The sequence below is a fragment of the Hippoglossus hippoglossus genome, chromosome 13, assembly GCF_009819705.1.
Source record: "Hippoglossus hippoglossus isolate fHipHip1 chromosome 13, fHipHip1.pri, whole genome shotgun sequence".
Lineage (NCBI taxonomy): Eukaryota > Metazoa > Chordata > Actinopteri > Pleuronectiformes > Pleuronectidae > Hippoglossus > Hippoglossus hippoglossus.
Genome location: NC_047163.1, coordinates 6245089 through 6258997, shown reverse-complemented (window position 1 = coordinate 6258997; position 13909 = coordinate 6245089). Strand labels below are relative to the sequence as shown.

Sequence of the window (13909 nt, the reverse complement as noted above, 5' to 3'; positions counted from 1 at the left end):
AGGGATTTCATTGAGTAAACACGGCATCAGGACTTATCAGGCTCAGTCTGAAAAAGGCGATTTCAGTTAGAGATCGTGTGAGTTCAATCATTGAGTCATTCAAATGCTGTATATTCCTTATATTTAAAAAAAAAGAAAAAATGCAGTGTGATGCTTCAGTGCAACTTTTAATTGAATTAAGACATTTTAATTTATTCAATTTATTTTATATCGCAGATTAATGTGCCTTGAAACACTGATTTAATAAGATCATTTATTAACAGAGCTATAAACAACCTAATGCCTTTCACAGACGGTTTTGGTGTTTGGAATTATTGGCTGATACAGAAAAACCATTCAGTCAAGATGTGCTTTTATTTTTTACATTTTACATGAAAGATGTGTTTATCTTCTGAATTCAAGCTCTATATATTTGGTTTTTATCTGGGTTTTATTTTTATTCCTAGTTATCTATGATAAACTTTATAAAAACTGTAAAATATCAAGCCTGAATTCTATTTTTTTTTTGCTCCATGATATCGTTATCAGCAGAAGCCCCTAAAAATCTATGTCAGTCAGCCGGTAAAACAAACATTGCATGAATCCCCGGTGTCAGGCCAGTTCAGTGTCAGCAGATAAGCTCCAGACTCCAGTCAGCAGATTATCACTTTTTACAGTTTCTGATTCTTTGAGATAGTTGCCAATAGTCAGACAGCGCTGATTGTACCGTCCTCATTACAGATTCTTTTGCTGTAAAGCCTGTCTTCACAGTGAAGAATATGAAAAATGATCTTGCAGTTATACTCTCCATCTCTCCCTATCTGCCATTCCCTTTATTTCTTTTTTTAGTCATCCTCAATATTAAATATGCTTTCTGGAGTCGTGTTGTAAGAACAGAATTGTATAATAAAAAAGACAACAGAAAATACATCCCACATGTTTTCCGCAGTGTTGTAATAAAGAAAATCTGAATCATCCTTTCTTTTTAGCTTAAGACCTTAACAAGATCCATCTGTGCTATTGCAGGTTGCTCTGTATATCTGGGACACTGGGAAGGGTCCACATCTCACCGCTGTGCCCGAGCTGTGCACTGAGCCGTGGGACTCTCCTCAGGCCCGGCACTGTGCCACCACTCTGATCAGCGAGCCTCCACTGTGCGTGAGTGTCTGCTCTGTTTCCAGATCAGTTTGATTGTCCTCAATTCCCAGGAAATGGAGAAGGAACACAATTAAACAACAACAACAAAACATCGGGTGCTTCACTGTCAGACGCCGGCAGTTGTGTGATGATCTACGACATTCAGCTTTGGGCTTTTGTGCCCTCGGCTGCGTCGCAGCATCAAAAATATATCACAGAGCATTACAGCCTTGAACATACACACAGACACAATACAGCAGAACACAGGCATTAACCTAAAAAGACAGAAGTCTTCAGTTTCTTTCGCTAAATCCAATTTAATCATGTGCCAGGAAATAAATACTCTCGGGTTGCTAAGCAACCTCCCTTTGCGTCTTCTCATCTCCCAGTTTCACATCTTTCTGTGGTGGACTTTATCCAAACATGTTCAAGTCTATTCATCTCCAACCTTCACTCAGTGTCAGATAGAACTAAGATTAAAACTAGTTTTCCAGGCTCCTGCATCCCTCCGCCCGGAGGTCGTCTTCTTCTCATAGATTCTTCCTTTTGTCACATCTGGAAGAAAAATCCAAATTCACATGCAAATTCCTGATGTCCACAGCTGGTGACTAACCAGGAGATCTCCTTTATCCTCTTTATCGTAGCCACACACACAGGCTCGTGAGATTCTCATTACATAAGCATAATTCGTGTATTCGTCATACAAACATAAATCATCCCACATGTTTCGTCACGAATTTAAAATAAAGTATAACATTGCCAAAGGATATCTGTGCATTGTGAATAAGCTTGTTAGTTTATCTGTTGCAGCAATATGTGGTTAGTTCAAAGAAACTAAGAGGAGTAACACATCTCATTGTGTATCGGAGGCTTTACTACACGAGTGTTGTCAGCCGCTAAATAAATAACTCAGCCCACGGTTAATCCACTTTTTTTACCAATCACACAGTAAAAAAAGATGTTTTCAGTTTCATGTGCAAAGTCGAAATGTCTCAGAGGCAGCGGGTGTTTTTTTCTGAGAAGAATCCCTGCAGGAAATAATTGGCATTGTCCTAAGGTCAGACTTTCTTGTTGTGCTGAGCGGGAGGCGGTGAGTGGGTGTGGCAGAGGAAAAAATAACATCATATCTGGGTCATGAAGTGAGTAAGGTCAGTGCGTCCGTTGTCATGTAGAGAACAAGCGAAGCCGTGCACTTGCTTTTATTTTTGCACGGTTTACACATTATGTTGGATTTGCAACTTTTTGCTTTGCCACATGACCCCTGGTGTTATCGATTGGTAGCTTATCACTGTGTGTTACCATAAAATGATCAGTACAGTTGGTAGGAGATGATCATGTTGCGTGAATACAGATTTTATGCCAGAATTGCAGTTGGAGATGTCCCAGTTCTTACCACCACCCCCCCCCCCCCCCTTTCCTCCAATTTCTGACAGACAGAAAAATCAAACCCCTTTCGTTTGTGATTCAAATCTCATCCTGCGTGTGCATATGTGGTGGAGAGTCTGATATGTGTTTGCTGCAGTCTCTCAACCGTCAGATTTTATATTCACGCGGTTTTTATCTCCTTCTCCGGAAAAAACACTATCCTCCATAAAAGTGCATTCATTTGTGAAGAAAGCAGGACTCGTGCAGCCAGTGGAGAACATGAAGGTCGCAGGTTTAATAAGTATTCACGGAGAAGTTTCCATTCAGACAAAAACAAAAGGCGACGCGTCTCAATCGACCGGCGTTCAAAAGAGTCTCAAGACAAATTACCGAGTAAGGCCACGGCAGTGCACTCGTCTGTAGTGTCAACAAAGAATCAAGTGCACTCGAGAGGCGGAGGACGGCAATCCACAAAGTGGCGGTGTTGCCAAAATATGTCCTTTTTTATTTCGGGGGGGAAATAACGACACTTGATGTGGTGACGCTCCGCTGTGCGTGTGTGCCGGATATTTCAGGACAGCGGTGTGCTCACATTCATATTAAGACGTTTCCAAAAACAAGTATAACAGAGGAAACAATAAAAACAGTAAAGGTGGAAACTGGAAGTGAGCGGTTGAGTGCTCTTGAGGTTTTTGGGGTCTGAGGGCAACAAAGCATCTGTGCTCACACACTCTGAAATGACACAAGTCAATAATTCATCAATCATGGATTATTGATTAAACCTCAACTTTTGTCTCTATGAGCTCTGAAACAGAAGGAGAAGCGAGGAACTCTCCATTCACTCTAATGTTAAATCTGAGAGGACATTTCTGGAGGGAGCCTCAAAGTCACACTTTTTAAACTCACTCCCATTGTCAGAATTTTTTACTTTAACCACTAAATGTTCTATCTCTGTGTTCGGCAAAGTCTTTGGAAACTCATGGTATTCTTATGGTGTTGTTCATGGGCTGCGTTCAGAGCATCTGTGTCTCTCTCTCTCGCTCTGTCTCTCTCACTCTCTGTCTCTGTCAATCTCTCTCGCTCTCTATCTCTCTGTCTTTTTATGTCTCTTTCTCTCTCTCTCTCGCTGTGTCTCTCTCTGTCTCTTTCTCTCTCTATCTCTCTCTGTCTCGCTCTCTGTCTCGCTTTCTATCTCTGTCTTTCTATGTCTCTGTCTCTCTCTGTCTCTGTCTCTCTCTGTCTCTCTCTCTCTCTCTCTGACTCTGTGTCTCTCTCTCTCTCTGGAGGAATTTTCTAGCTATTATAATTTTTTATATAGAACACAAATCCTTATTTATATAAAAAAAAGTTCCACGTCCTCAAATGTGAAGATTTAAATTTCTTCTCCCCTGTTTGTATGTCTTGATAATTTAGTATTTTAAAAAGTATTGAAATAATCAAATTATTTACAGCCCTAGTTTCTTTATTACAGTTCTGGCTTTTAGCTCTTTGCAACGCTCCTGGCACAAGAGATTGTTACTGTACATCACACCCTGTGGTTTGTGCAGCAGCAACTGATGACACTTTTAATGTAGCGTATGTTTTTAATAAAATCCTGTCAGTTGATTTAAGAGGTTTTTTTCCTAATTGTCCAACAACCCATTGCCATTACATTTAATTTAGTTTTATAGGGTTTCTGTGATTCTGTGTATTGTTCAGGAGGTTTTTCCTGGAAGCTGAGTAGGTCTCCACCTCTCCAAAATAAAGGGACCAGATAATTAAAACAGATAACACATAATGAAGCACGTTCACGTTAAATATCCGTGCTTCTCTAAAGCTCACTGACAGACACGTCGGGAGAAAAACCTGTAAAACAAAGACGCTTCACGTTCAGAATCACTGTTTCTCTGAAGCTCTGAAGTGGACACAGGTCCTCTGGGAGGTGCTGTGTGGTAATCATCACCCCTGTCATGAAAAGCCCCCGTTAAAGGTTACGCTCAGGTATATGAAAAGTGATGGTTAGTTTGGGTTATAGGGTTAAAATGACACCGAATGTTGGCGTGCTGATTACGGCACATCACCTGTCACCCTGCTGACAGTCGGCTCTTATGGAAAAACTCTTTGACATTTTAAAATAAGCTGAATTGTTATTAGCTACATTACGCCTCTGCTTTTCTGATGGAAATTCTTTTGGGGGACAAATGTCAACTTTGTAATTTCACTAAAGATTTCACTTAATACCAGCCTAGCCTAATATCGTGTGTTTTAAGTACACGTTATTTATGCTTTTATGTTCAGGTGAGCCTGTGTTTGATTCCTGTCTCTTCTCTTCACCAAAGGGGGAGCCGGTGAATGAAGCAGACATGTTTGTTGCCGTGAAAACGTGTCAGAAGTTTCACAGTGAACGAGGTGAGTCACACACGTGCCTTTTTTTAAACGGCGTGCGTTTCCCGTTGTGTTGTATCATAATGGATCTATTTTTCCCACCTTTGACACGAGTGACTGTATGAGAGCTGTTCTTTATAATCCTGACAAATTCCTTCACTAAACGATTCCACCATCAGCTCTGAAAGGATTTAATAGTGTTGAGGCAAAGAGAAGAAATGAAATGCCCCGAGCTTCTCGACTGAGTGCCTCCCTCCCTTAATGCCCGGAATTCACAGTCATCCAGCAATCCCGCAGGTGTCAGGAAATCACTTACTAATGTTCCGCAATCCGTCGGGAAGCTCTGATATTTCCACCGTAAATCTGCTGCTTCTGTTACAGGATTTAAAAAAAAAAAAAGCTTCCGTCAATAGATCAAACTGCAGATTAATGTGAGAGCGATCAGACAAATTGTACACGACGTTTCGGAAGGCTGTTATTGCACTTTAGCTTAATTACTGTTTCCTCTGCCGAGCTGCCAGATTTAAACATGGAAAATGAATATTGAATTTATATGTCAAGGTAAGTTCAGATCAGTGAGCAGAGAATGTAAAAGAGCTGCTCTGTTAGTGTTCTAGCTTTTGAATCTCCATGATTATATAGTACAGGAACAATAATGCAAACATTTCAATCTGCTTTAATATATTTTAAAATTAAAGTTAAGATATCAAAAGGGTGATAAATAACAAATGGTTGTGGTGTTTTACTTTCTTTTTGGCTGCATCAGTTGTATTAACTTTCCACAAAGTGAATAGGAAACGCAGGCATGTTCCTTGTGTTGTGAGATTTCTGTAGATTTTGCACATTTGTTCTCAGTCTTTGGTTTGACAGATAAAATGAAATAAAACAATATAAATAACACATGTAACAATGTGTAAAATTGCTGTTCCTCTCCTTTAAATCTGTAATATGTTCCAAGTATCATTTAGGTGAAGTGTTTGCTTTACCTGTAGATATAAGTTTTACATTTACATGATGGTGAATTGTCATTTGATCAAATCTAGTAATTGTGTCCTACAGAAAGGCATTGCTATATTTACGTTTTTTATCAGATATTGGTTTCTAAAATCCTTTAGAGTCAGCGATGGTCCGTCAACTTAAAGTTTTGTGTTTTGGTTCTTCTTTCTTTTTTTTTGTCCAGAGTTGCCACCGTGATTCACTTGTGTTGATTTACGATAGTTGCACACAGACTGGAGCTGCTGCCGCTGCAGATCTCCGTGTGCTCTGTATTCCTCGGCACCCAAACTCTCTGCTTCGACGACTCAGAGACTCATCACAAAAGATCTCCAGAACTCGTCAGTCAGATCCTGATCAATAGGAAAACTTGCCATCAGGAAGTGGGTCAGTGACAGATAGAGCTGAAAGACAGTGTAGAAACACTGAGCTAATTTTGAACAGAGGACAAAAAGTCAAAGGGACGAATGTGACAAAATGTTACAGAGCAACGAGCACAAACTGACAGAAACTAGAACCCACAGAATATTTTATTGATTCTTGGCTCTAAAATCCAACTGCTGAGACTAAAGAATATTCTCTTTTATTTTACACATTATAAATGAAAGATTTTATGATATCATTTGATGCTAATCAATGCCACTAAATCCCAAAGAGTCGATTCATCCATTCCGGAATAAGAGTGTGGAGTTCAATCCTGACATTCAACCCAGTGGAGGGATTAAAGCGAGTCTCACTATCTTCTTTTAAAAATCTGTTCTCCCTCTTGTCTTTTCTCATGAGTTTGATATCTGAAGATGTCTTTAATAGAATATTCGACCAAAACAGACAAACATCAGAAAAGAACACGTGTTGCGATAAATATGAAATAATAATCTGCTCTGAGCGTCTACACCACGAAGAACCTCAAGTCTGTTAGTTGTGAAACTTGGTGAAGGCCTGTATTGATTTTTTTTCTTCCCCTTTGCTCTAGTTCCAGTGATAAAGAAGACTTGGGAGAAGGATGCCTTGTTCTTGGAGTACTACAGTGACCATGCGGATCCTGCAATACCGACCATTAATTTAGGAGTACCGAATACTGAAAGAGGTAAGAGCTGCTGTGGCCGCAGTCGTGCCAAATAGATACAGTGAGGCTCTTTGTAATGGTGCAAGGTCAGCGGCACATACAGAGCCACATGAAAAATGAAATAGCAAACTGAAGGTGAGGTTGTTCTATAACCTAGCACCTTGTGAAGGGGATGTTTCCTGTGATTCGAACGGATATTGCCTGAGTCAGCGATGACTAGAATTGAGTTTTCCTCGGAGATGAGATATTTGTTATTCAGTCCCCTGTTTAAATAATATATTCTTTAGTTTATAATGCTAAGATTTAAAACTTTAACGTGCCCTTTTTTTTCTACTGTGGTGATAAATGGGTCTGTGCCATCTGGTTGTTTATGAATTTAACAAGCTTTCCTCCGAATGAACGCTATAAACTGCAGCACAAGTTTGTCCAATAACCCCCCGCTGACTTCCACAGACTGTCAGGATCTATTAACTGAAACGTTTACTGCACATATTTGTTTTTCTAAGATCTGGTGATAATGTTGCATTATTTCCTTTCGCCATTTGTAGTTGTGGTATTTTTAACCACAGCACACTTCAACATCACCAGACGTACTGTTGAGCCCGTGTTTACAAAGTTTTATTATAGGGCTAAGTGTTGTTTAAAAACTGGAAATACTGTAAATCACAGCAGTTCATACCTGAAAACAGCTCATCTGTGTCAGACCTGTTCACAACTACAGGAAAATGTCCAGAGCGTTACTTTGAGGCTGGCAGGAAAATGTCCGGAGCAACTGACTCGGACATTTGCTCGTCTGGATAATTTTAGGAGAATATGCAGAGTTCAGGGCATGTCTGAAAGCAGCATTATAGACTTTCTCCTTGAGGTTAAATAACTGCATCTGGTCTGTTTGTTACAACAGACCATAGCAACAGCCAGCCGCTGGTTAGCTCAGCTTATTTTAGCATAAAGCCTGGAAACAAGGGGAGCAAAATAGCCTGTCCTGCCCAAAGGTTAGAACATCCACCTAGTGAGACCCCTGAAGCTCACGGGTCTTACGCAGAGGGGATGGATCAGACTATTTCTTGGCAACAGGCAGTGACTTTCTTAAGTCTCGTCCTCACTTCATGGTTGCCAGACAACCAGTGAAGACTCCAGCAAGTCACTGCATGTTGCCAAGAAAAAGTCGAGCGCATAACACCGCAATTTGTCATTTTTGCATGAGGATGTATCTAAAAGAGACGGATACAAGAGGAACATTTATGTGAGAAATCCACAGTCTTTCACAAGATCCCAAATATTGTAAAAGACATGGACATTGGAGATTCATAACTTTCTCAAAATGATGCAGAAATCATCTTTTCTAAATTTAGATTTCATGCAATAGCAAAGACACAAAAATAAGTTGCCATGTGCAACAAGCCGAAACAGACCAAGCGTCATTCAGTTCAAAACATTCCATCGACGCAGCATCAGACGAGTTCAGACGTTATTGAATCCTGCTCCTCTGCATTAAGAGGCTACATCTGGTAACAAAGCACAAACGGTGGCTCCCACCTGGCATGGCTGACCTGGGGCAGACCAGCCGTCTCCAGATGGAAAACATGAGGTCTGAGAGTTTGGTGGTCCCTCGGGAGAAGCTTTAAAACAACAACATCCTCTAGCTCCTCTCCCAGGAGTGTCTGGAAGATATTCTCCCACAGGGGAAGCTGGTGGATGTTGCTGGGTGACAGGATGCTCTGAACCAGATAATAATGAATAGAGTGTTACTGTGCTCAGAAGTTTTATATTGTTATTATTACTACAATATGTTATAGGCATTTGTTTATCACATGCACCTTTCTGTAAATCAGATTTAATATAAGCTGATATTTTGAGTGCGGTTCCTGTCACTTGGGGATGAATGTGTCTGGAGGATCCATTTTTGCTGAGTCACCGTTGGCAAGATTCTCTGACAAGACCCTGTCTGATACATTATGGGGTTTGGATTTCAGAGTCGGAGATTCCTCATCAGAAATTAGCTTGTTGCATCAGTACACTAGAACTACGGCCAGATTTCACACGGGTGCATGTCACGTTGTGTAGTTCGTACAGAATTAGTGGGATTGAGTGATGTTTGTTAATCAGAAACAGGCAGAAGAGCCTGTTAATGGAGCACGAGAATGCTTAAAGCAACCCAGGGTCGTTTTGTAAACATGGCTCAAGCTCTCTGCTCCAGCACCCTCCTAAAGGCCCGAGGCCGGGGGCCATTTGTCCGCAAATTATTTTACACTCTGATGGCTGTCGGCACAAAATGGCACCTAAGACCTCTCATGTTGCACCTTAATGGGATGATGCATTGGTTGTATTCACTCCCGGCTTCCGCTGTGGGAAGGTTGAGGGGTTGTTGTTCAAAGGAGCGATTTGTCTCCGGTCTCCCTGCAGCCGCTGTCTCCAGGCGGCTCAGTTCTTTAACAAAGTGGTGTTTTGCAACCTATTTGCATTGAGGCGGCGAAGGATATAAACTGCCACCGGCTGCTTCCTGAAATGTGAACTAGTCTGTCTGCAGAGCTGAGTCTCGTCGACAATAAATATCGCTCTTTCTGTTAAAGTTACTGTTACCAGTCCAGTTAGTTGTTGGACGTCACATGTGGACATGGGACAGGTCTCAGTGTCTTCTCGCTCTGCTATGAAACCACTACCAGCTCCTTTGCCTTCGTGACACCGGATCACAGATAGCTCTGCTTGTGCCAACTGCCAAAGCTCTCAGGTATTGGACTGTATCCTCACTGGAATCGTCACATTGATTTTTCTTAATCAGATTTGACAAATCAGATTGAAGGAGGTGTGATCAGATTAGTTGAGGATCTGTCCAACCCCAAGGGGCTGAAATCTGATTTCAAACTACTTTTAAAACTTCTGCAGTGGTCAACAAACCTTGATGTCACGCGCAGAACTGGAAGGGCACTTGGAGAGCCCCCCGCCAGGCCTACCGTCCTGTCTCATCATGTTAAAGAAAATGGAAGAAAAAAAAATCTTCAATCTGCCTTCTTATTTGGATCCACTCCAGACTTTAATGGGGTCTTCCTCGGGTCATGTCCCACCCCTCCATAAAATTCCATGGAAATTGGTTCAGTAGTTTCAGTCAGACGGACGGACTGCAATGAGAACACCATGGCACTTAATAGCCTGCATACCTCCTCCAAGGCCCAACATTCCCCATAGATGCAATCAAGCTGCACCAAGATACATGAATTATTCCCTGGGAACTTGGTGAAAAAAATAAAATAAAAGAGTCAGAACAATGTAAAAGGCAGCGATAAAGAAAATCCTCCAGCAGTCCAAAACGGATTTGCTCCTTTGTTCGGATGAAGGGCAAAATTAAATGGGTTATTTCTTGGCTCATCCTTCCAAAAATTTCCTTTAAGTAGTTTTTGCGTAATCTTGTTGACGAACAACCAAAGAAAGAAACAAACTAACAGACACGGGGAGAAAACAAAAGCTCCTCTGCACCACAAATAGCTTTGGTCTACGAAGAGCAAAGACGACACATCTGTTCTTCATCGAACCGGCTGTTTGGTAGTTTCCTACTGTATTATTGAATGTGCCACAAGTGGATGCAAATACGTGCGCAGGTTACATCACTACAACAACTCACTGACACGGAGTCTTCAGGGCAGACATTCTCGTAGTAAAGAATGTAAAAGGAAGGAATGTGACAGTTCCCTGTGCTGCATTCCCTGCAGCACAGAATGCATCCTTAATGTGTGTAAGGTATTTTAAACAAAACACATTGATTTTAAGTATTTACGTGAAAATCCCAGAGAAATCACGAGTCTACCTGATTGTATCTTACAGTAAAGTTTTAAAAGCCTTGTTGAATTTAAACCCTAATTGTGTCCATTAGTTTGTAAGGAATTGAACTTTCTCTGCCTCATTCTCTCATTGATTACCATGTGTTACTGATTGCATTGTAGATTGAATTGCAGTTTAACAAAAGGTGTTTCTATAGCGTCCAGGCCACTTTACATTCCCAAAATATTTGAATATAATAGAATATAAGTGCATTATCACTATATGCGTCTGGGACAGTGACAGAAAAGACACATGATAGTCGTCCTAAGCTTTACTGCAGAGCTTTTCAGGCCGTTTTACTTTTCATTAAAGGGTTTTCCTTTCTGTGTAGAAGCTTTTAAATGTTCAATGTCGATGCCATAAGCTAGAAAAAGGTCGAGGATGCATTTTAAAGCAGAGTTTATTTACTCTCTGAGCGAAGCCGTTGGAGCCCGATAATGAGATAAACACAGAGTCGAGGGTATCATTGTCCACGTCGACTGATTGTGCTCTAAGTGCTGCTTAATGTACGGGGCCTTTTCTGACCTAAAGTTAACGTCAACAACATCAATATTCCATATCTTGAAAAGACGTTGGTTATGTTACTCTCTGTCTATACAGCAGATACCGGTCAGGGCCAAGAGGTGATGTGTGTTTACGTTTCGCAGACATGTCGAGCTGAGAAACGAGCAGCTGGTAAAGCCATGACAACAAATCAAACCGGAAGGCGTACGATGCACGTCTGAGTTTGTCGTTTTATTCTAGAAAAGACCATGGCTCTGCTCCTCTCAACCAATTTACGTTTCTCAAGGACCGTGTCAGCCAATTCTTTCTCAGAGATCATCTCCTTCCCTTTAATTTCACTTTCCAATGCACACCAGTTTTTTTTTAATTTATTTTTTTTACTTTTGGAAGATAACAATTGAATGTTGGAACTTTGGCAGCCGGCCAAAGTCCATCATTAAGGCCCGAGGGGATTTTCTCCAGTTTGGTAAGTGGCCAGATGCTGGAGCTACTGTCAGTTTAATAACTATGCATGATGTCAATCAAACAGAACTCATAATAGCATTTACAATCTGGGTGAGGTACAGTAGATTGGATTTCTGCTGCGGCTCGAGTCTGAGAAAAAAGGCTGGTTTTAAACGTTGCTGGGCCTTCAACACTGTGGAAACTGAAAGTAGAATTAGCGTTGCACTGTGTAAAGACAAATGTGCAATGGAGTCAGCCACTAAGGGGCCTGAAGTCGCTGTGCGCTACATTAATCAGATAAGCACACACTGAAATTATGTATGATTGAAGTCAAGTGAAAAATAAGCTGTTTATCTGCCGCCTCGATGCCAAATATCCAAATGATGCGCAATCAGTTATCAGACTTGGATTCGATTAAGGTCGGGACGAACATAATTTGTTTCCATTTCTTTTGTTTTAATCTGTCTCCTCCGCTCCCCGGCCCTCAGGGTTTATGCTAATGATCGCTGAGAGCAGCCTCGGAGTTCATGAACAGGAAACTAGCATCAATATGTCTGGAATCTGTAGTCACCACCATAGTTCTTTATTTATGTCACCTTCAGATGACTCCACTGAGCCCATTGATTTCCCAACATGCCTTTAGAGCCAACTCTTAAAACCATACATACATTAGCATAAGTGAACTGTAAATATTATGGTGTTTATGTATGTTTGAGGAGAGTGGAGCATTTTTAACCGTCTGTCAATAAAATCAGTAATTATTGAGCACAACTAGCTGCTAACAAGGTGTTGGGGGAGGGGGGGGGGGGGTTATCATATTTATAAAGCTGTGATGATGAGCATGGCTGGATACTGTGGATAGATAGATACGGATGGATAGATACTATAGATGGATAGAAAGATAAATAGATAGATAGATACTATAGATGGATAGAAAGATAGATGGATAGATAGATACTATAGATGGATAGAAAGATAGATGGATAGATAGATACTATAGATGGATAGAAAGATAGATGGATAGATAGATACTATAGATGGATAGATGGATAGATGGATAGATAGATGGATGGCTAGAAACTATAGATGGATATATAGATGGATAAATCCTATGCATGGCTAGATAGATACGAGCGATAGATAGATGGATTAGCTAGATGCTGTAGATGGATAGATTAGATAGATAGATGGATGGATAGATAGATACTATATTGATGCTATAGATAGATAGATACTATAGATGGATAGATTGATAGATATATATACTATATAAATACTATGGATAGATATATACTATAGATAGATAGATTCTAGATACTATGAATAGATTGATAGATGCTATAGAATCAGATGGATGGATACATACTATAGATGGATAGATAGATACTATAGATGGATAGATATATACTACATATATACTATAGATAGATTCTAGATACTATGGATAGATGGATAGATACTATAGGTAGATATATAGATAGATACTAGATACATAGATACATCTGACTGAATAATTCTTGAATCTCCAATGGAAAAGAAGCTTACAGGCCATTTAAACAAAATAAATTCACTTGACTTCCTGTTTTAAAAACACTGAGCCTATTTGTTATGCTGCAACCCAAAGTCACAATGAAACAACACAAACCTTATAAATATTTTGACAATGGGAAAAACAAACTCAACAGTGTCAGGTTTTTCAATTTCTAGTCAGTCTGAGCAAGTGAGGGCAGGAGTGATGCAACGGCCTGAAATGGGAACATGGCATCAAAACTTTATTAAGTAAATACTCACACTACTCACGGTGAAGTTTGTTTTAGTGACGGTATGGTGGTGATATGTTCAAGTACAGGAAGCAGGAGTCGTCCTCTCGTTCTTCAGTGCTGATATTTTTATTATAGATGCAACATGACACATGGACACGGATTCTACTGCGTGTTTCCGAGTCCCTGAACATCACTCGCCAACCTCCTTCAACTGGAAATAAGATTACCTGGTTTTTCTGGAGACCTGCCTCTAAAATGTACATTTTTGGATTTTATTCCTGTCAGCAGTTCAAGGTTTCCTTTCTTACTCTATATTCAGATACAAGGGGGGAAAAAACACCTTGGGTTCCTTATAAATAAAACAGTAGGGCCTCAGTATTCTTTGTGATGCTTGCCACCAGGGATTTCCGTGTCTCCGCTCTCAGCCATGATGGCGTGCGGATATTTGGATTCTGATGGGTATATATTTCTTTAGGTCGCT

General features: G+C 40.5%; 1 protein-coding gene across 4 annotated transcripts in view; it reads left to right on the top strand.

The window, feature by feature from the left end:
• The window catches only part of b3glcta (beta 3-glucosyltransferase a), a 61205-nt gene that overhangs the window by 35030 nt on the left and 12266 nt on the right, over window positions 1-13909 (top strand). For all 4 annotated transcript variants that reach the window (XR_004615862.1, XR_004615861.1, XM_034604657.1 and 1 more), the window contains exons 9-11: window positions 1006-1137; window positions 4800-4869; window positions 6812-6925. Coding sequence is in view for 2 of the 4 variants with exons in the window: in XM_034604657.1 (XP_034460548.1) it covers window positions 1006-1137; window positions 4800-4869; window positions 6812-6925 (316 nt within the window). In the remaining 2 variants the exon portion in view is untranslated. The remainder of the gene's footprint in view (window positions 1-1005; window positions 1138-4799; window positions 4870-6811; window positions 6926-13909) is intronic.